We start from the raw sequence: 24,448 nt of genomic DNA, 5'->3' as shown, positions 1-24,448 counted from the left end.
GGTCGAATCCCACATCATGCCCAGATAAGTGGTTCTCTGAACTGGAGAAAGCACACTTTTCTTGGCGTTAAGTCTTAACCCCAGCTCTTTCATGTGAACGAGAACGACACCTCGGTGCCGAACCATCATCTGCTTAGATTGAGCGGATATCAACCAATCGTCAATGTGGTTGAGTCGTGAAAGTGTGGGGTGAGAGTGCAAGGCCAGTGGAAGATCCGTATTGGTAGGCTTTTGCCCCCAAAAGCAAACCCCAGGAGCTTCCGATGAAGAAGGATGGAGATAAGTGCATCTTTTGATAGATCGTGACACACCAGTCCTCGGACTTGGCCTGTGCAGGCGTGCTAAACTTCAGTCCCCTGACTGAGAGGTTCAAAAAGCACAGATCTAGAAAAGGACACAACACCTCATCCTTCCTCGGAACAGTGAAGTACCGGCTGTAGGACCTGGACTCTGCAACCCAAGGAGGGACCACCTCGATGGTCTCCGTCCTCAGATAGAGTCTACTTCTGTTCCATTACCAGAGCCTGCTTGGGGCCCACCAGAACTGGATTCTGTGGCCTCTCACTACAGTGTGCAGGACCCACTGAGACACATTTGGCAGTAATTTTCACACTGCAAAATAGTCTACTAAGGGAATCAGCCTCTCAAGACTGATCTCTGGTTGCATCAGAGCAATTAGCTCGGAGACGGCTGAACTAGCTGCTCTGGAAACCTCCCAGGAGGTCACGAGCCTCTTAGCACCGCTACGTTTCCGGGCATTAACTGAGAGAAGCGCTCACTGGAGACCGCTGCGCCCTGGAACACCGGCAGGGTTGGCAGATCGATCTCCTGAGGGCACTGAGGAGAGACGGACACCGTGTAATGCGGTGTACACTGCTCTTCCCCAGAGGGGCCTGCCCTCCGAGGTCCTGAGCCGCAGCATCAGGACTCTCGTAGCTGAAGTCTCCTAAAAACGGTGGTCCTCAGACCCACATCGTCTGCTAGGAAGACTAGACCAGAGCCTGCTCGGGGCAGGACCCCGTGAAGTACACTTGGCAGGGGCTCCCACACCGCCATGTGACCTCCTAAGGGAACCAGTCTCGCGAGATTGGCCTCTGGTGCGCCTAGAGCCACTAGCTCGGTGCCCTGAAGCGGTGGACCGGCAGGGGATGACCGTACTAGCTGCTCTAGAGACCTCCGTAGAGGTAGCGAGCCTCTCAGCACCGCTACGTTTCCGGGCGGTAACTGAGAGAAGCGCTCGCCGGAGATCGCTGTGCCCTGGAACACCAGCAGGGTTGGCAGAACGATCTCCTGAGGGCACTGAGGAGAGACGGGCACCGTGTAATGCGGTGTACACCACTCTTCCCCAGAGGGAGCTGGCCCTCAAAACGTCCTAGGCCTAGGCATCAGGACGTTATGATGAAGGCTATCCAGCGAAAACAACGGTCCGTAGAACTGCTTTCCACTAGAAGCCTTCGGCCTGGGAGCGCCCATATATATATATATCAGAGAAAGACAGGCAGCACGTCGCGCCCTCTCATCGGGGAGAAAGTACCGCAAACGCGGGCTTCCGACCACCGACAGCAGGCGCCGGATCTGGTGGCTAAGAAAGAAGATAGGACTTGCCCGTCTTACATTCCTTCCAGCAGATCTGAACGCGAATCCCGCGAGCACAACCACCGCTCCGCCTCGGCGAAAGCAGTGCTGGCCAGTGAAAGCTCTCTCCTCAAAGAGAGCCTTCGGCGAGTGAAGCAAAGGCTCGCATCGCAGCCGTCAACTCCCTCGAGAGCTGACACTGCGCGCTTCACTCTCAAGCAGACAACACACGAGCTGCGTGTGTCCCTACCTTTTTTTTGTTTTGTTTTGTTTTTTTTGGCAGGGAAAACACACAGCCTGAACGTTGCCTGCTCTCGCCCAAAACTTCTCTTGATTGAAGCTTTGACAATGGAGTTTATCAGTGGACAAACGACACTAAATAAGACTCACAAACAGATAGCGACTGACACACACACAGAGCGCTTGCTGAAGACAAGGCTGATTAACGGCTTCGCCGCTCATGCTTTTATGCTTCCTGGTCTCTGACATCACCCGCCTATGACGTCTCACCCTTCCATTGATTATACACGTTATTCAGAGACATCACGCTGGACGCGTTCCCCATTCGTTCTCGACGCAGCTCGAGTTCCTGAAGAGGAACAAGCAGCCCATTGGAGAGTTGGACCATTACTCCCTGTAGTCTACAGCTGAGGAGTAATGAATGATTGTGGAGATTCCTTCTCCCACTAACAAAAAACAAGACTTCAGGAGAGAGAACGGCCAACGTTACAAACATAACATCATCTACCTAAAGGGGAGAGGAAAAATGACCAAACCTGATTTTAAAGTAAACACAAACAAATAGAAATCTGCCCTGACTCAGTTTCTAAACTAAAACAGGAGAAAACAAACAAACAGCTTTTCTTTGTCTTTGTTTCTTTTTATTTTAAAGGAAAACAAGATATTTGATAATTGGTGTGTACCAAATTATGCCACAGCACCATTTTAATTAAAGTGTGTTAACACTTTAATCAAAACACTATATAACCACAAAAATAACAATGCACTTTGCCAGCTCTATTCCATTCTTAGCTCTAAAAGATGATGAATTGTTATTTTTCGCCTTCATAACCACACATCTTGACAAAATTTATCTTTTGAGCATCTGGAATGTACATTATGACAACTGACTTAAAAGCAGTTCATCCTTGGATTTAGAAAACAAATAAACTGAAAGCAAGCAAAGAAACAAAAATAGGCAGCAGAAGAATGGAGTGGGGTGACTTCCTCCATCTCCTCCTTTGGAACCCTGTTGACAAACTTGTTGGTAGCATTTTTTACAATATACAGTAGTCTCTCTCTGATACTACCTTTCGAAGTGGTAAGGGTGTGTGTTTTTCAGCGGATAAGAATCCAGGGGAAATACAGGCACTTTTTTTAATGCCCACATGATGTGTCAGCATCTCCAACCAAAGAGGGGTTTCAACCCTAAACAAACAGCATTGTTAAAATGAGGCGGCTAATAGGTTCTTTTTAAATGAAAAGAAAGTGAACAGAGAATGATACAATGAGACAAAGTATTGCAGGCACTTAACAGGCTGGCTTATGCCCTCAAGAGGAAATAAATTTTTGCACATCATAAATAGATAGAAATTACATTTTGAATGGGTGATTGTAAATACCATTACAACATTCTTTGTAAAGAGATGAAAATTTATTTATAATAGCCATAAATTACATAAAAAACTGAGTGAGCTGCAACTCAGAGCTGTTTTCCATTTGCTATGTAACATGGTTATATAACCAAACAACAGATCAAATCAATACAAAGCTTTAAAAGGCAACTTGTATAGAACATGGAACACTTCAGACAAAATCTGTGCACAATGTACCATTTTTTTATTCTAAACTGGGGTGAATGTGTCATTTAACAAAGACATTCAGATTAAACCGCCCCAAAGAAGTAAAATAGTGCGATACTCAGATGCAAGAAGTGAAAATATAGTATTTGTTTTTACATCTCTCAATTTAACATTTATTCAGCACAATTATAGCAAAAATTATTTCATTAAAACCAGTTCCTGCCATTGGAGCAATTCAAGCCTACCATATAAATGCAAGGAAAGTTTCCACAAGTCCGCAGTCAAGTCCAGTAACAGACATTGAGCAGGAAACACAGAATGAAAGCTGTTCACACAGGATACGTTCTTGCATTCAAAAACAATTACATGGTACAATGGAGTGGAAAAGAATGCAGGATTAGTAAACTGCTTTTTTCAACTTTAAACTTAAAGGGACAATAAGTAACCTTTTAGGTATTTTATTATCTAAAATCAATATTTTTATTCATAAATATGCCCTCAATGGTGTACAAATACCTATGCCAATGTTTCAACTAATCCTCGTAAATGAAGAATTTATTATCTTTATATACATGGGACGGGTAGGTCGACGGAGTCTTCCATGTAGTTCCGCCATCTTGCAAAACTATAATAGCAGAAAGGGACAAAAAGTACTAAGCCAACGCGTTTCCACAACGCGTTTTCGGTCAGAGCCAGAAACGCAGGTGCAGAGCAGTGAGAGGCGCTTGAAACTGCACCGGCAAGTTTAAAAGTCTGGATTGCATTCTTATTATGGACCATATATATGCCGCACCACAGGAGAAGAAAACATCGTCGCCAAAACAGTCAAAAATAGAACGTAAAAGGAAACGTGACCGTAGATTACAGAAAACAAGAGTTAATGTCGGGGAAGCTTTTTCTAGGTGGAAAGAGCTAATGCTGGATAAAGATTTCAAAAGAGACGCTGAAGTGGCCTGTTTTCTTCTCGACAGGTAAGTCAGTGTTACTTTTTCAAAAACAATTCATTAGCTCAAGTTGTGAATATTTTGCTACGTGCATATAACTGTACAGACAATGAAAATTCATTGCTATTGCTAGACATAAATTGTACAAACCTCGGTCGCTTCTCTTCTCTGCCTTTGTAAACTTTCAATTCTATCAAGATCGTCTCTCGTAGCTGCCGGGCATCTTTGTCATCGTGGTATTGACTCTCGCTCTCCTCCTCTTCCTCGTCCACCTCCTCGCCTAGATCCCACTGATCCACTGCCTCTCTGTCCTCTCCCTCTACCTCTCCCTATTGTTGAATCATCTGATGATGATATCTAACAATGCACATAATTCAGAAAATATAACGAATAAAGAAGACATAACTACTAATTACAATATTTCATGTTTTCCACAGTCAGTAATTCATACTGTAACATTCATTTGTTAGTTGTCATGTTGCAGTTTGTTTGAAATAACACACCTGTTCACCTGAAGGAAAACTCGACGAAGTGCTATTAGAAGACATCCTGTCAAAGCTTTTTGGTACATATTGCCTACCGTAGATGCAACGCGCATTTGAAAAAGCGAGGCGCTGGAGAGAAAAATTAGTTTGAATGCAAAATACAATTTCACCACTAGATGGGAGTAATTCCTACTTACAGTCCCTTTAAAACAACATTTTAATATGCAGAAACCATCATGCAAGAGTGTTTCATAAAGCATACCACATTGTCATACCATATTGTCGATCTTGGACAGATTGAAAAACTAATAATGAGACAATTAACTAACAAAACTAACAAAATATGTTTATTAAAAAAAAATAAGAAATTAAAAAATCCATTAAGTTACTTGTTTTTATTCAGTTAATTATGCTTCTGCTGCAAATTTTGTTTAATTATATATTGTTGTGCAAATAATAATGTATGCCATTATTTGCAGTTGATTGTTTCATGTTATTTATAAAACTACTGGAAGTTCACTTTTGAAAAAAAAAAAATCCTGTGAAAATGTATTTTCCTGTGAAAATATGTTTCTCTGGTAATGATATCTAATGAACAATGAACTGATGCTTAGTTATAAATCTTGAGCTTAAAATGTTATAGTTGTTCTGTTAGACTACAATTGCAGTATCTTAAGGGAAATAAATTACAATTTGCTTCTTTCAGCAACTGTGACAAAGCTCATCTTCACTGAGCTCCCCTGCGAAGGTTCAGCTTCAATTAGCTAAATTAGATTTTGTGATTTGTCTCTCTGCATGGAGTTGATGTAGAAAGAACATGAAAATTCATCACTATTTGGTGTTTAGTGTTATAGATTTGTAAATATTTAAATGAACTAATATCCTGAAAAAAATTTGCATCCATGAAAGGGAGCTTATGGTAATTTTCACTGTGTGTTTTCTAAACTTCTACTGTAGGATTCACTACTCAGCAACCAAAGGAAACAGAAACAATAAAACCAGTGAAAAGATGAAAATGCAGCCTTTGCTGAACATCCCTGGTGTGTGGCTGTTCTACATTCTTGAAAATATAAGTTCCAAAAGGAGTTTTTTTTACAGCGATGCCGTAGAAGAATCATTTTAGATCCCCAGTTTACAGTGCTTAAAATATTCTAAATGTGAAAAACATTTTAATAATGAGTAATTTAATTTAAATAACCACTAAATAGCGACTGTTCTACTTTAAAAGAACCTTTTGTGGAATTGAAAGGTTCAGTGATAAAAGCTGTTCATGTAACCATCAATGCCAATAAAGAACCTTTATTTTTAAGTGTGCATTGCAGTTTTCTGCAGTCACTAAACAAATTTCAATCTGTACCATGATTTACTGTGGTTTTAACATGATTTTTCAACATATTGCAGTGTGCCTGCTAGTCAAGAGCTCAGTCCCAAATTTCTTTATGGATGCACCTTCTTCAGTACAAGTATGGGGCTTCTACCATCCATCAGGTGAAAATGGTAAGTCTGTGATCACTGAAAAATAATAGCACACCACTCCTCAACAAGCCACACCAAGCACAAGTGATGCAGAAACATATCATCACAAGAAATAGAGGAAATTGTTTCTGATGTAATACTGTTCATACACATGTGTCTTCTCTATGGGATAAAACCAAACAGATTTCTTCCCATGCTAGAAATCATTAGTCATAACTGCTGAAGCATCACACTGAGGCAAATGAGCCTTCACTATCCATCTTTAACAGAAATTTCTGATCCCATGTGTTGTACAATCGACTGTTCACCATGTTCAAAAAAAAAAAACATGAGAGAAGTATCAGCACTTGCAGGATTTTATGACTTTTCCCGTTCTGTCTGGAAGATACATGTGCATTCTTTGGGGTCAGTGTCAATCATGGAAATTATTCAGTACTGCTGAGGAGGAAACGTGCAGATTTAAGGATGGGAAAATTGTACCTCAGGACTACACAGTACATGTACTGTAAACTGAAATAACAAAATACAGCCAATAATAATGCAAGTTACACAATGGGATTTCTGAGTATTACGAAAGTTCTACAGACAGGGTAATAATATTTCATTATAGATTTTATGGTTTTATACTGAAGGATGTGAGATTTTTTCTGTTACTCTATTATGTTTAGGGCAGAAACATTATTGACAAATAAATGCAAACACATAAATAGGCCTATATACAGATCTACATGCACTTTTAAAGCAAGTCTTAATGAAGAAATCTAAATGCATATTCTAATGCATAAAAGTAATTTCAGGATAAACTAACCAAACACAACCATGTGAACATGTATGGATCCATGCACAAAGCATTTATTCATTTTACATAATTCTTTGTATCACAATTTCTACTACTCCTTATTTTGCAAAAGGTGAGAATTAGCTTGGAAATTTAGACATTGCAACTTTTCTTCAGCTAAAAGGGTCAAAAAAATAAAAACAGAATAAAAAAAAATATCTACACACACACAGTGTATATGAAAGTATTCAGACCCCCTTAAATGTTTCACTTTTTGTTATATTGCAGCCATTTGCTAAAATCATTTAAGTTCATTATTTTTCCTAAATGTACACACAGCACCCCTTATTGACAGAAAAACACAGCATTGTTGACATTTTTGAACATTTATTAAAAAAGAAAAACTGAAATATCACATGGTCCTAAGTATTCAGACCCTTTGCTAAGTATTTAGTAGAAGCACCCTTTTGATCTAATACAGCCATGAGTCTTTTTGGGAAAGATGCAACATTTTTTTTACATCTGGATTTGGGGATCCTCTGCCATTCCTCCTTGCAGATCCTCTCCAGTTCTGTCAGGTTGGATGGTAAACGTTGGAGGACAGCCATTTTCAGGTCTCTCCAGAGATGCTCAATTGGGTTTAGGTCAGGGCTCTGGCTGGGCCATTCAAGAACAGTCACAGAGTTGTTGTGAAGCCACTCCTTATTGTATCCGTATATTGTATCCGTTATTTTAGCTGTGTGCTTAGGGTCATTGTCTTGTTGGAAGGTGAAGCTTCGGCCCAGTCTGAGGTCCTGAGCACTCTGGAGAAGGTTTTCATCCAGGATATCCCTGGCCGCATTAATCTTTCCCTCGATTGCAACCAGTCGTCCTGTCCCTGCAGCTTAAAAAACACCCCCACAGCATGATGCTGCCAACACCATGCTTCACTGTTTGGACTGTATTGGACAGTTGATGAGCAGTGCCTGGTTTTCTCCACACATACCGCTAAGAATTAAGGTCAAATAGTTCTATCTTGGTCTTATCAGACCAGAGAATCCTTCAGGTGTTTTTTTTAGCAAACTCCATGGGGGCTTTCATGTGTCTTGCACCGAGGAGAGGCTTCTGTCGGGCCACTCTGCCATAAAGGCCTGACTGGTGAAGGGCTGCAGTGATGGTTGACTTTCTACAACTTTCTCCCACCTCCTGACTGCATCTCTGGAGCTCAGCCACAGTGATCTTTGGGTTCTTCTTTACCCTCTCTCATCAAGGCTCTTCTCCCCCGATAGCTCAGTTTGGTCGGACGACCAGCTCTAGGAAGGGTTCTGGTCATCCCAAACGTCTTCCATTTAAGGATTATTTAAGGATAACCTTAAGTGCAGCAGAATTTAAAAAAAAAAATTTTGTAACTGAGCTGACGCTTTTATCCAAAGCGACTTACAATTGCTATATATGTCAGAGGTCGGACGCAACTAGGGGTTAAGTGTCTTGCTCAGGGACACATTGGTGTCTCACAGTGGATTCGAACCTGGGTCTCTCACACCAAAGGCATGTGTTTTATCCACGGCGCCATCTCAAGGATGATCAGAAGAAATGGACAGCACCTGAGTTAAATATATGAGTGTCACAGCAAAGGGTCTGGATACTTAGGACCATGTAATATTCCAGTTTTTATTTTTTTATAAATGTGCAAATATGTCAACAATTCTGTGTTTTTCTGTCAATATGGGGTGCTGTGTGTACATTAATGAGGAAAAAAAAAGAATATAAATGATTTTAGCAAATGGATGCAATAAAACAAAGAGTGAAAAATTTAAGGGGGTCTGAATACTTTCCGTGCCCACTGTATGTATGTATATATATGTTAGTGGTGGGCATAGATTAATTTTTTTAATCTAGATTATTCTCACGGTAATCTTGGAATTAATCTAGATTAATCTAGATTAAAATGGCTCATTTGAATTCTGCCAAAGGCATTTAGAATATGTGTGCTACCCAAATAAAATAATGACTAAAAGTATGTGTTTTAGAACGGGTTTCTCAAGCCAGGTGGTGCATTAGACCAGGGGCTCATCTCCTGTTTCCAAAATGCATCACAAGGTGCCTTCTCAAGCGCTTGAGAAAGCTGTAAACTAATTCCACATTGCACAAGGTGCAAACAACCATACGCCTGTTTCACACATACTCAGTCTGCCGTGCGTACGCGTTTCGTATTTTTTTACGCACCCATGTTAATGGATTCCAGCGTTCACGCGGTTGCAGTCCGTCAGTGCGTTCCAGGAGCGTTGCGTCTGCAGCAGTGCAGCGATCTTTTACGTACCGAATAGCGGACTGCAAACGCATCCTGTGTGAAAGCACAATGAGTATGAGTCCATGCTGCTTCTGCACCACATACAAAACGCACACGGACTGCATACGCACTGCAGACGGAGTATGTGTGAAACAGGCATGCGTCTTGTCGAGGTTTCCATTGGGAAGCTTCTTAAAAAAAAAAAAAAATTCCATGAAGCAAACCCGGCAGCTTCAGCTGCATCCATGTTAGCACGTCACATTTGATGTGATAATTTCACAGTAGGCATACACACAGGTTTAAAGACTCGTTCTCGCCCCCTACAGATTCGGCTAGGTATACATCCGTGCTAAAATATCAAGGTGAAAGTCATCATAGCTCGCATAGTATAGATCAGCTCTCAACCCAACTTTGAGATTAACGACTATATTGATATCTACGAAACTGCTCCACTACTTGGAGTAAATTTGGGTGGAAAATAAAATAAGATGTGAGAAACCTTTAAGGAAGAAAATTGGTCGGACTCAGGATTTTATATATATATATATATATATATATATATATATATATATATATATATATATATATATATATATATATATATATATATATATATATATATATATATATATATATATATATATATATATATATCATTATATACATCATTATAATCTGCAAAGCCATTATCACCACAAGGGGTATTATAGTAGTTATCTAAATCAGGATATATATATATATAAAATCCTGAGTCCGACCAATTTTCTTCCTTAAAGGTTTCTCACATCTTATTTTATTTTCCACCCAAATTTACTCCAAGTAGTGGAGCAGTTTCGTAGATATCAGAAGCTATTCACGACCTTCATTTTTGCTTAGATCCTGATTTAGATAACTACTATAATACCCCTTGTGGTGATAATGGCTTTGCAGATTATAATGATTTGTTTTGTGTTCATGAAATGATGAAGAAATCTTAATGAGATAAAACTGACATTTAATTTTGCTTTTAAAAAGCATCATTAATCAAACACCACTCTTTTTTCTGCCTGCTGATTAGGATCCTGTTTCCAGAGCATGATTTCATGGAGCATCAGTCAGGCCTCTGAAGCACAAATATGTTACTTTAATCTTTATTGCGCATTACCAATTACCAAAAAGCTAAAATCAGTCTTTACAGGGAGTAATGTAATAAACTTCTCAAACATATGTTTTCAAAGTGTGTTGGTTTTCAGAAACTCAGATAAACACTCATGCCGTTTGAAATTTCTTGCTTCTGATGCTAAAATTTGTTAATTGTCATAACTTGATCATTTATGTGAAGAAAGGCTTCATTGAAAAACATAAATGAGATGCACACATGACTCATCAAATACTGCAGAATCTCACCCAACTGCATCCTTTTCCCAGCATGATCACCGCTGACTTAACTAGCATATTTCATATTTCTCTGTTTAGTGCTCTAGATGAACCCACCTAGATGAAAATGGACTACGATCTGCGTATCCATCTCTTTATCTGTTCAAAGCTCAGAGTGAGCTCTAAAAACCTTAGCATAAAAACAAAAGATGACTCATCCTCACCTTTTGTGCTGGTGTTAAAAATAGCAAGTCAACATCGGTAAATGAATTGCACTTTTGAGAAGCTTTCATAAGCAGAAAAACCAAAATAGATAATAAAAAAATACCATATTTCAGAGGGTCATATACAGTATGTCTCTGGAAAGAAAGGATCAGTAAATGAATTTAGAAAAACACACATATTATTCCTTGTAATTGATGTTCATAAGAATATTAGAGTGATAGATAAACTTTTCAAAATACAAACAATTCAATCTTTTTTGTTATAATTTATGATTTTGAGGCCAGAAATCAACTACCTGCTTTTCATTTTGTGTATTATTTAATTGTGTATTCTATTATTACATTTTTGTGAATTATTTAATTTTGTATTCTGTTTCATTTTACTCTAACCCCTAAAAACATAATGGAGAATAAGTTCTTGTGGAGAAAAAGTGTTCTTCTTCATGGGCCTTTGAAACAAAACTAAATAAATAATTAATCATAAGAAAATATCTACATTTGAATGGTAATTTTAAATGAGTCACACACTGATACATAAGTTAGCAAGTTATCTAAATTGAGTGGGTGTTTTTATTTTATTTCTTTTTTTTACCTTCTGTCCTCTTCTACTTCACGGGAGTTAATTAGCAAACTAAACTAAAGTTTTAACAGTTCTTTGCATGAAGTTGTTGCACATTTTTTTTTCCATATAAAGAATTTTCTGTCTTATTTGTTATAGTTTTCTTAAACCTTATGATATGTAATGTTTTCAACTCTAAAATGTGTAACTCTCTCTGGATTTAAAAGACATCAACATGCTAATAGGATTTTATGTATTATTTTTTCTCAGATGCTCAGTTCTGGTGCCAAACCATTTCATATGCATAATCATGATCAAATAATCTTATGCAAATTAAAATATTATATGTTTTTTAGTTGAAAAACTAATACTATATTCAACGAGTGTAACAAATGTTCATTCCCCTGTGAAGATTCTCACTATATATTACATAATAGTTTAACATTCAGTAAGAGCTTCACAAACAAATGAGAATTCCGTACAAAGCCTTCAGTTATTCCAAGTCATAATGGCATGGATACAGTGCAGTCAAACAGTTTAAATAACTTAGACAGAAGGGAGCATGTACTGCACTACTAATGTAAATGATCTGGTTTCTTATGATAGTGAGCTCAAACTAAATGAAAGGATAAATGATTTTGAAATGGCATCTATATTGTGACTAATCAAAATTTCCATAGAATCTGAAACAACAGTAGCAAGCATCCAAACTGAAGAGACACCAAATTACAATGAATTTCAGCTTATGGATCATAAAAAGCTGCTTTGACTTTTAATATTGTTATTTTGCCATGCACAAAGGGTGAAAAGTTCAAATACTGTCCAGACGGCAAAATAAAAGGGACTTTACTTAATAAGGCGACATAATTAGATTTGACCTAATCAAACTGCCACTTAAAACCAATCCTGCTTCTGTTAGCCCTGAGGTGAGATGGATGCAACTCATTACTGTGTTTTCTAAAAGCCATAACCTGCCAATAAAATGTTTTAATGGCATCTATAATTTTACTGAACTGCGTGGTAAACAAGACAGAATGAGATAAAGAATCTTATGTTAAACATACTTCTAGTAATCTCTTATGAAGACAGCATAAACAAGAAGCTTAGCAAACAAAAAGGCGGAGCCAAAACACACACAGCTCAACATTTTCAAGTATTTGTTATTTAGGATAATCTAGTTTTTTTTTTTTGACTTATGTTGGTCTTGCTCAGCTTTACATGCCATTTTTCAGCTTTATATGCCATTTTTCCCATGACCAAATGTCCCTGAAAGGTCACATAAATCAACTTTAAAAGCATAATGTGACTCAGAATGACACATCATTAATCAAGGTAAACAAGTTTCTGATGGAGTTATAAAATGTTGTTCTTTTCAGCTGTTAAGACAAGTCAATTAGCTTCAAAGGGCAAGTAATCAGACTCATATATCATGTTGGCATCATCTGTGTGTTGAAATCATAGAGGAAATTATGATTTTCTACTTTCCGTCCATACAGGATCTCTCTAATTTGGTTCTGCCACTTTCCATTGTGTAGCCAAAGAACAAGATAATGTGGTTGAGTTCTTAATGGTCTCAAAGGTTGATAGATCGAAATGTTTAGGGTTTAAACAAAACTTAGCCATAATATAAAACTATCGCTCTATACTTTAATGGGAAACTAAATTGACCGATAATTTTTTTCTCCGTATTTATGTAAGTCTTTGAACATTATGCTGCATTTCTCTGTGACTACCATGGAAAGTAGTTCCAAGTAAAAAGTCGTTCATCTTTAAAAAAAAAAAAAAACAATTCTCATACAGTATGCTCCGTTCAGCAGCTCCTTAAGCAAAAACATGTCCTGTGTGAACGGCCCTTAACACCCAGCATTCTAGCAAATACTGATATAGTTATTTGAAACTCTTTTACTATTAAAAGCTTCATGGTAAGCCACACTATAAGGCACTAAAGGCTACTTAATAATGTGCGCAAGGGGAGCGACAGAATGGAAGAAGCTCTGTCAGAGGAACGGAAAACAAGGAAGTAACTGACATTCGACACTGTGATTCCCCATGTTTCTACTATAGCCTGTAGAAAGCAAAAACTATTTTGGAATGCTTCTAAGCTCAACGCGGCTATTGAGAGGACAACAGAGTTCTGGGGAGCATTGTGGAGATACTGCAGCTGACGTGCTAGGCCTTTAAATAAGCCTGAGATATCCAATACTCACACCCTAATGTATCTAGTTGGAGAATACCAACATACTCATCGCACAATGAAAGATCTGTTATATGAACTGTAGGTCTCGTGTGGTTGAACCTTTTTACCCCCTTGTGTTGTTCCAAACCTGTATGACTTTTCTGTGGAACACACACAGAGAGATAGACGTACTGAACAACACTGAGGTCCATAACAACACTGGAACCTATTGACTTTCATAGCATCGACAATAAGTGTAATTAAGTGTTCCATAGAAGACACAAAAAGTCAGGTTTGGAGGATTTCTAAATATTGACTTAATGTAAAATTTTGGATGAGCGTTCCCTTTTAATATTTAAAATCAACATCACAAAAACATGAATAACCAGACTCTTGTCTGTTCTGGTTTTCATTCCTGCAATGTCAACTTCCACATATTTAATGTATGTATAGCCCTGAACTAACAGAATGTTAAAAACACATTTACGTTAAATTAGCATTTAACACATGATATCTTGTCAGCTTGCACTGGTAGACCCCTCATTCTCTCAATTATATACTATTTAAATTTGTTCAGTTAAGCTTTCCGGACAGTATTCATCTGTCCACAATCTGTTCCAATGTGTTCTTGACTAGCAAGAAACAAACGAGCTCAACCCAACCCAGAGCAGACATTAATGCTGGTATAAGCTGTTTAAGGGAAATAGGAACTCTTGACTCACATCAGTCCTTCAGGAAGGAGACATCTCTGGCCTTGTTTTCCATTACACTGTCTGCGGTGAGATGCGTGAGATGCCGTGCAGTGATCCACTTGCGGCTGCAGCATCAGACTGGCCCTAGAACATCAGACAGGCAGGCAAGAGGAGGAATAACAATTAACCAACTGCAGTGAGGACACTTCAGATTGAATGGGCAAAAGCTGTAGCACTTGAAACCAAAAAGACACAATTCGTATAGGCTACACAAGTGACTTAGAGAGCCACAAATGCGGTAAAACATGATGGCTCCGTTCCAAAAACCAGTAATCTGCCTTAGGCAGCTGCCTTCTATCACAGCATCCAAACATACACACCAGAAGTGAACCATCAAGGCTCTCTAGGCCCCCAGAAAGGGCTTAAGCTATTGTAAAAACAATGTTTAAAATTTTTTTATTTATGACAAATTTTAAACATTATTTTCTAATAAAAAATACATGTAAATACATTTCTATTTTTTAAGCAATTCATAATTTGACAATCACCATCTAAATGAATAAATATAATTTCTGTGGAAATAACTCTTCCAGCTCCCTGATTAGTGGTGATTAAATTACAGAGGGCCAAGCAATGGTAAATCAATGGGAGAGAGTAATGGAGTACCTCAAAGCTCAGTACTAGGGCCACTACTCTTCACGATTTATATGTTACCCTTGGGAGATATCATCAGAAAACATGGTGTTAGCTTTCACTGTTATGCTGATGATACTCAGCTCTATATTTCTTCGCGGCCCGGTGAAACACACCAATTTGAAAAACTAATGGAATGCATAGTCGATATAAAAAACTGGATGACGAGTAATTTCTTAGTGCTAAATTCTGAAAAAACAGAGGTGTTAATTATAGGACCTAAAAACTCTGCTTGTAATAACCTAGAACACTGTTTAAGACTTGATGGTTGCTCTGTCAATTCTTCGTCATCAGTTAGGAACCTAGGTGTGCTATTTGATCGCAATCTTTCCTTATAGCCACGTTTCTAGCATTTGTAAAACTGCATTTTTCCATCTCAAAAATATATCTAAATTACGGCCTATGCTCTCAATGTCAAATGCAGAAATGTTAATCCATGCATTTATGACCTCAAGGTTAGATTATTGTAATGCTTTATTGGGTGGTTGTTCTGCACGCTTAGTAAACAAACTACAGCTAGTCCAAAATGCAGCAGCAAGAGTTCTTACTAGAACCAGGAAGTATGACCATATTAGCCCGGTCCTGTCAACACTGCACTGGCTCCCTATCAAACATCGTATAGATTTTAAAATATTGTTTATTACTTATAAAGCGCTGAATGGTTTAGCACCTCAGTATTTGATTGAGCTCCTTTTACATTATAATCCTCTACATCCGCTACGTTCTCAAAACTCAGGCAATTTGATAATACCTAGAATATCAAAATCAACTGCGGGCGGCAGATCCTTTTCCTATTTGGCGCCTAAACTCTGGAATAACCTACCTAACATTGTTCGGGAGGCAGACACACTCTTGCAGTTTAAATCTAGATTAAAGACCCATCTCTTTAACCTGGCTTACACATAACATACTAATATGCTTTTAATATCCAAATCCTCTAAAGGATTTTTAGGCTGCATTAAGTAGGTAAACCGGAACTGGGAACACTACCCATAACACCCTATGTACTTGCTACATCATTAGAAGAATGGAATCTACAATAATATTTGTCTGGTTCACTCTTATTCCGAGGTCACCGTAGCCACCAGATCCAGTCTGATGGTGGATCAGCACCTAGAAAGTACCTCTACTACCCTGAAAGACAGCGGAGACCAGGACAACTAGAGCCCCTGATACAGATCCCCTGTAAAGACCTTGTCTCAGAGGACCACCAGGACAAGACCACAGGAAACAGATGATTCTTCTGCACAATCTGACTTTGCTGCAGCCTGGAATTGAACTACTGGTTTCGTCTGGTAAGAGGAGAACTGGCCCCCCAACTGAGCCTGGTTTCTACCAAGGTTTTTTTCTCCATTCTGTCACCCATGGAGTTTCGGTTCCTTGCCGCTGTCGCCTCTGGCTTGCTTAGTAGGGGTCACTTCATCTACAGCGATACCGTTTACTTGATAGCAAATAAATGCACAGACACTATTTAACTGAACAGAGATGACATTACTGAATTCATTGATGAACTGCCTTTAACTATCATTTTGCATTATTGACACACTGTTTTCCTAATGAATGTTGTTCAGTTGCTTTGACGCAATGTAATTTGTTTAAAGCGCTATATAAATAAAGGTGACTTGACTTGACTTGACTTGACTTAATGTGTATGGAATGTCTTCCCCAAATGACCGTATGCACGGAACGCTATTTAGAACTACAAAGATAAACCAGCTCGTAATCTTCCGGTGAAGCTCATTTTATATGTGCTATTATAGGAAGATACTCTCACAGAGACCTCTCCTGCCTCATTCTTATCAGAAACAGAGAAACAAAACAATTGCAACACCATAACAATAGTGGAATTAACATACAGTTTCATGTTATTAAAGAACATTTAAATTTTATATGTAGAGTCTGATAATCCTAGGAAAGAACCCAGACACATAATTGTACATTTAAATGCTGTCAAATAAACACTATCGTAACTGTTTAGGCCATTAGAAATGAGACAAAAACGTGTCTTGGCGAAAAATAAAGACTTTTTAAGATGAAAATGAATTTAGCGTTATAACCAGGAGATGGCAGCAGAGGATCACTCATTGGCTGCAGCTGCCATTTTAACACCTTAGTTTTTATAAGCCTTTTGATTTAGTTTCATGTTATTAAAGAACATTTAATTAAATGTAGAGTCTGATAATCCTAAGAACCCAGACACATAATTGTGAAACTACCGTTCCTATCTAAAGTCATAGAAAAGGTTGTTTTTTTTACAAATTATCTATTAATGCTCTTTTAGATGAATTTCAATCTGGTTTCAGAGCTGGTCACAGTACAGAGACTGCTCTGGTAAAAGTTTTGAATGATTTGTTTTTAGAATCTGACTCTGGGAGGGCTGTGGTTTTAATTGTGTTAGATCTCAGTGCCGCATTTGACACTGTGGATCATTCAATTCTTTTAAAAAGGTTGGAGTGCGAGGTTGGGTTTAGGGGTACTGCTCTGAAATGGTTCCATTCATACCTTAAGGATAGAACAATCTCTGTTAATTTTGCAAATGTCTCTTCTTCTGTAGTTCCTTTAAAATATGGTCTCCCTCAGGGCTCTATTTTAAGTCCTATATTGTTTTCTTTGTATATGCGCCCCTTGGGATCCATCTGTCGTCGTTATGACATCTCGTGCCATATGTACGCAGATGACACACAGATTTTCCCCTTAAAGTTGGAGATGAACCAAAAAAAGAGAGCACATCACTCCAGTGCTGCGTTCTCTTCACTGGTTACCAGTCAAGTTTAGGATTGATTTCAAGATTTTACTGGTTGTTTTTAAAGCTTTACATAATTTGTCTCCAAACTATATTTCCAAACTTATAGAGCCATACATTTCAAATCATGTCAAATCAACTGTTGCTAGTTACTCCTCAGTCCAAAAAGAAGTCAAAAGGTGATCTTGCTTTCTCAGTAGCAGGCCCTAAACTGTGGAACAATCTCCCTCTTTATATTCGACAAGCTCCTTCAGTGGACGTCTTTAGGTCTCAGCTGAAGACTCATCTGTTTAGTTTGGCTTTTTAACTAGTTCTTGTTTAATTCTGTACTTGTAAATTTTGTATGCCTACTTTGTTTTTATTTTACACTGTGAAGCACTTTGGTCAACGAAGTTGTGTATAAATGTGCTATACAAATAAATTGAAGTTGAAGTTATCAAACAACGTTGTGATTAACAACGCTCCTTAGCTGTTATAAATTCACTATAAACCACTGCTTCTTGGGGCTTATTGCTTCATTTAACTCTTTAGGTGGCAAAAATGTTCTTTTAAAATGTAATTTTTTGGTTGAAAAAAATCCCAGTTAAACTGGCAAACTTTCATAAGCAGGCGCTGCTGGCTTTGTAATTAATCTATAAACATAACTTTTCACCGCATCGATATTTTATATGGAATAATAAAGATATATTGTACCAAAAAAGTTAATCTTTAATCAGATATGGTATGACAGTGGAATTCTTACTGTTAGTCAGTTGCTTAATAAACAAGTTCTACTTTTAACATATTCTGAATTTCTCAATAAATTTATGATCCCTGTGAGGCCAAAAGATTACTCTTCATTATCTTTGATGCAATTCCAGGCAGAGTTGTATCACTATTACGAAATCCTGGATTCTCTAACGTTGACCATCAATCCAGTTTTTGTAGTGATACAATATTTATTGGAGATATTAATATAGTAATAGATAAATGTAGTAACAAATATATTAGAAATATTTAAAAAACAAACTATTTGCCTTGTTCAACAAGGTTGTGGTCTACTAAATATGAAAATGTTAACTGGGAAAAGTATGGTCAATAACAAATAAGTTCTGAAATAAAATTAGAGAGGTATCCTATAAAATGTTGCACAAAATTTACAGTCAAGGAGATACTTGAATGTTTCAATTTGAATATTGAAAGCTTATGTAAATTTTGTAGCAATGACAAAATGTGTGAATGATCTTTTTATTGTTTATTTTTATTTTTTTATATTATGTTTTGGTTGGATGTTTCTAATTTCATTTCTAGGTTGTTTGGAACATGTACACAAAATGATCTGTATAAGTTTTTTTTTTTTTTTTGTACAGGACGATGTTAATTCCAAAAGTATGATGTGCTTTCTTCGACAACTTCTTAATTTACTTAGAAAATATCACATTCATGTAAAAAAATAAAAAATAAATGGACTACAGCTAAGCCAAACTTTGAACATTTTATAAAAGAGATTAAACAGCATGGTACTACATTAAACAAAATTAAGAACAAAAAAAGGCATGAAAGACCTATGAAGCTTTTTGTTACTTTAAATTGTTACATTTACATATTCGAATATTTTTTTTTTAACTTCTTGCAAGTTGTATTGCCTATGCTTGTACAAATCTTTGTGTAATTTTTGTACAATAATAATAATAAATAAATGAATAAATGAATAAAACAATGGGTGAGTAATTTTATATGACAGAAAAATTAACCAAACATATCACTATCAGTTATCAGTAACTTTATGATAAGTTCCACCTGCTGTGGGGATCTCTATCGACAAGAAAAATGATGCCTAGTAAATGTCCTCAGTTATGTTATTTGCGGCTTCCATCGTGACTTGAATAATAGCTAGTTTGTATATCAGCCTATATATATATATATATATATATATATATATATATATATATATAACATTAAGTCGTTTAGCAGACGCTTTTATCCAAAACAATCCAATAATAATAATTATAATTATAATAATAATAAAGATTACTTAAAGCATTTATATATATATATATATATATATATATATATATATATATATATATATATATATATATATATATATAGGCTGATATACAAACTAGCTATTATTCAAGTCACGATGGAAGCCGCAAATAACATAACTGAGGACATTTACTAGGCCGCTGTGTCAATAATATTATGATTTATTATAAGCACTGCTTGTTTGTCATGAGGTGTCTGCCGCTATTTTTTATTTTTTTTATTTTTTTGCTGTGAGCGCTGTCATGATGTGTTAGCTTACATTAAACGCACATTACCTTTGTTGGTTTTGTGCACAGACCGATTGTGTGATGATGCATATGTAATGAGGATTTTCATTTGACTTAAATTTAGCAATGTATTATTTTGGTGATATCAGTCACTCTCACTGCCCTGTTTTCCTATAATAAAGCTCTATAGTTTGAACAATGGTTTACAGTTAATATTACATTTGTATTTATTTTTACCTGTCTCGAGCTGAACGCCAACAGGTGCTCTAGTCACGCTTCCCTCGTACTGATCCACCATCCTGTTACTGCGGCTTCACCTGCGCTTGACTTGATTATAAACAGCTGAACGTGAAAACAGGCAAATATTTTTTCTTTGACGTGAATGAAAACGGCCTGTAGCTATAAGGGTTTAAATAAATACATTTAAACAGACAGACATAGATGGACAGAAGGATAGATAGACAGATAGATAGACTTAATATAACAAAATGCATGTGATGTTAGGGTGTTTGTCGTTTAATGGTGACAAAAATACATTAATGGTTTTGATTAATTTGATCTTTATTATATTCATAAAATGTAATGAAAAACTACCAATGTTTCAACAATTTAAGATGTCCATTAAAACACATTTAAAGCAGTACAAACTATGCAAAAGGTTCATTTGTACAATGCATAATTTTATCATGGAACTTCATAGTATCATGCTGCTTATCTGGTGTGTAAACAATACAACTTTCACTAGTTGTTCTGCAGTTCATTCATTAGATGTTTTTCATGCTTGAACAGAGCGATGACCAGGTCCTTAGCAATGCTTTCACAATTCACATGGCCAAGCAGTGTCCTCATCTTCTCTTGACTGGTTGACTTCGCTCTCACCTTTGCAACTGATTCAGGGTGTAGGTCAAGATCATCAATAATTGGATCAATGTTACACACTTTTTGAACCAAAAGACTTAAGTTTTTTTTTAGAAACATCTGACAATCTGGGAATACAAAAAGAAAGACAAAAAAAATCATCAGACACTGGAAAGAAAATTATATAGACTAGAAAGAAAACAACTTATTCTAACCTTGTATTGGCATCTGTTGACAGTCTCTATCAGGTTTCTGGTCTGAAACATTAGCAGGGATAAAGGATTATTATTAAGGAAGCGTGGCTTAATGTATTCACACACACACATATATATGAGACTTGCCATTCTAAATTGCATTGTACCTTGTGCAATGAGAATAAAGTATCTTACATAATAAATCAGGTTAACAGATAAGAAAGCCCCCCTTGATGGTCTTTGATCATTGCTATTATTAATTATAAGCACATTTTAATAACCAAAAAACATAAAAATGTAGCTGTGTCCCTGATTGTGCCTGTGATCATGTCCGAGCAAAATTTTCCCAATTCTTTTCAGCTATTTAATTGTGATGTTAATTGTTTGAAAACGTTTAAACCGTTTTAAACCATTTGTAGATGTGTCCAAAATGTGAGGGCTTACAACAATGTAAAAAGATAAAAATAATAATAATAACAATTATAAATAAATAAAACAGCTTATATAAAATGTACTTTGGCTTTCAGAGGTACATGATCAATATCTTCTGAGGGTTAAACAACATTTTATTACCATTTTTAATAGTTTTAGGCAGTGTTTTTTTATGTTATGACAGGTGAATTTATACTGCTGCCTCCAGATGCGGAGATGTTGCCTTCAAAAATAAACGATAAAAGCTGTCAATTCATACAATTGTTGATTGTACATCTGATATTTTCTTCATTATTAATAAATAAATCACACTAACATATTACTTGGATGCCTGAATGTCTTGCCATGTGGTCTCTGATGAAAAAATAAAAAATAAATATTTTGGATGGCAAAAGTCATGCAAGCATACTATGGACGGTAATGCAGTGCATTTCAGTGATCTGCCCAGTTTACCACAATACACATTTACAAGTATTCATAGTAACTTTACAGTTATTCTCCATACAGTGCAATTCAATGTCACTAAAGCTTAACTATATGAATAAAGACATTTGAGGGAGCCAGCTAACTCAAAAATGAAATCCATCGTTTTCCATTAAATCACATCATATTTATCCCAAATCCTTGTTAATGTATATAAGGACTCATATAGATCCATGTATATACCCTACATACATGCATGCATGCATACAGTATATACAGGAAAAAGATTTAATCAAGATCTAAAATCTTACCCTGTATTGGCCTGTCACCACTTTCTCGTCTTTTACAGTCATTTTCTGTTTTCTGTTCTGTAAAATTATTTAAAAAAAAAATTAAAAAAAAATTGGATGATTATTAGTAGAAGTCAGTGCTGGGGAGTAAAAGTATTTACATGCAAAAGAATTACATAATTTAATTACAAAATAAATTTAATTGTAATCATTTATAGTTACTGAGAAAAAAATTGCAGTTACTTATTAAAATGTTAACGATTACAATGGGGGTTATATCTGTATTTTTTTTCCCACACCCACATACAGATATAATTGATTTCTTTCATAAATTAGATAAAAGCAGTGACTGCTCTAAAATATGAGACATCAATATTTCCGGAATTTAGAACACAGAATAGGACACATGCTGATTTGATAACTGTTGTAGCTTATTTCCTATTTGGGTTTATGTATATAGTTTTTTTTTTTTTTAAGATTAACTTTTTTTCCATTGTTTCCTGTCATAGCTAAGCAAGGATTTGAGAAACAGTATTATAGCCACTAAAATATTTCTTGATATGGTTTTAAATCAGCATTTAACCACAAAATGATCTCAAAGTAAGTTCTGATTCATGCATTAAAATGTCATTTTACTTGATTTTTAAATCAAGTGATGAAGGATTTCGAAAGTCTGACAGTAATCAGTTGAAAACTACTGTAAGGTTAACCCAGCCTGGTTTAAATGTTTGAAAATGAATAACAGTTGAAAACATTAGAAATTTAGAAAAGGTAAAAAAGTAATCCATCCTTATCCATTAAATCACATAATATGTTGTACCATATCATTGTTAATGTGTGTGACTTAACACCAGGCTGGAAGGCATTTTCATTAGGTCATATTGTATGTTGTGGCTTAAATGAAGAGTTTTAAATTGGAAAATATAGTCATCATGTAGCCTAGCTCTTTTGCTTTCCATTTGCGTTTAAAAAAAATAAATAAATAAAATCCATTATCGAAAAAAAGACTCTTTGACTGCGGTCCATTTTTCTACCCATTTCAGCTAAAAAGGACCACCGGTTTGACTTTATGAACTAAAATTAATTTTTATGTCGATATGATATGAATGAATGAATGCATTAGGCCTCGCCATAAATGTGCACAATGCTTTTGCAAAACAACTTACCTTCAGTGTACACTGTTTTGATCCATTCTCTGAGTTCGGGAGAACTTTCATTCACATCATCTTCTTTCAGCAAATCCAGAAATTTTCGACACACATTTTCACCCTTTCCAAGGATAATGTCAAGAAGTCTGATAACCCTTTCCATAGCTCTCATGTCCATCAGTTCAGTATACTGCGACGTTGTTATAAGTTTTTTAGCTTGAACATACTGCAGAAAAATGTCTGAATCCGAACTAAGCCATTTGATGAGTTTAGGTTTGTTTTCCAAAATGATTTCCTCCATTTTCTACGACACGTTTGCTAAAACATCAAATAGAGCAAGTTTACTTTCATTTTCGATGTGCGTTGCATTTATTCTACCGCTAGGTGGCGACGTTGTCTGAAGAAGTAACGCTTTAAGAACATTATCTTATCTCACCGAGTGTCATGAAACTTCACTTGCAAACCCTGTCTCCCAATGCCTCTGTTTACTTGCATGAGATGAAATTGAATTTGTAAAACTATTACTAAAAGCATTGTGCATGTTGCTTCTGTCCGCAGCCAATGCAGCATTTCTGTTTTACAAAGAGTAGGCCTATTATTTATTCTCGCTGACCAGATGATGAAGAGGAAAAAACAAACTCTGACAAGCACAGATATTTGAAAATATTTATAAGTCTAGAAAAACAAACTGCTGCCTGCAGTTTAGAAGTACAGCAATAGACTGTTTATCTAATTTTAGGATGGTTTCAAGTATTGTAGTTCAAATGCATTGGAAGAAACATTGTGCACATGGTTGCTGATTTTCATTTATCTATGATTGAGAAAACGGAAAGAGACAGCAGGAACTGACAGCTAATTGGTATTGGTATTGGTAACACATCATTATCCTAATGAACTTGCAAGCCTAATATTTTGACCTGCAGATGTTTATAAGATGTTGACCGACTGATGTTTGATTCATGCATGACTCAAACATCACCATCTGCAAACCATCTGTGTTGTTCTTAGTTATCATTTAGCGCACACTTTACATATAAAGCAACATAAAACATTGGATTTGGTGTAATTGACTCAGT

The 24,448-nt window shown here is 36.5% G+C and overlaps 2 protein-coding genes across 2 annotated transcripts in view; both read right to left on the bottom strand.

Moving 5' to 3' along the window:
* The window catches only part of LOC132153142 (PTB domain-containing engulfment adapter protein 1-like), a 212,261-nt gene extending 197,786 nt beyond the window's left edge, over positions 1 to 14,475 (bottom strand). The window contains exon 1 of the mRNA XM_059562439.1: positions 14,367 to 14,475. The gene's annotated coding sequence lies outside the window, so the exon portion shown is untranslated. The remainder of the gene's footprint in view (positions 1 to 14,366) is intronic.
* Positions 14,476 to 20,543: 6,068 nt separating this feature from the next.
* LOC132152519 (uncharacterized) lies at positions 20,544 to 23,729 on the bottom strand. Its single transcript, XM_059561278.1, has 4 exons — positions 23,391 to 23,729; positions 22,246 to 22,302; positions 21,101 to 21,142; positions 20,544 to 21,013 (listed from the first exon to the last, which is right to left on the bottom strand). Exons 1-4 carry the CDS (start codon positions 23,671 to 23,673, stop codon positions 20,769 to 20,771), a joined length of 627 nt encoding a protein of 208 aa, XP_059417261.1. The 5' UTR covers positions 23,674 to 23,729; the 3' UTR covers positions 20,544 to 20,768.
* Positions 23,730 to 24,448: the final 719 nt, after the last annotated feature.

The sequence above is a fragment of the Carassius carassius genome, chromosome 11 (assembly GCF_963082965.1).
Source record: "Carassius carassius chromosome 11, fCarCar2.1, whole genome shotgun sequence".
Taxonomy (NCBI): Eukaryota; Metazoa; Chordata; class Actinopteri; order Cypriniformes; family Cyprinidae; genus Carassius; species Carassius carassius.
Note: the sequence above shows the minus strand (reverse complement) of the source record. Positions and strands in the feature narration are given on the sequence as shown.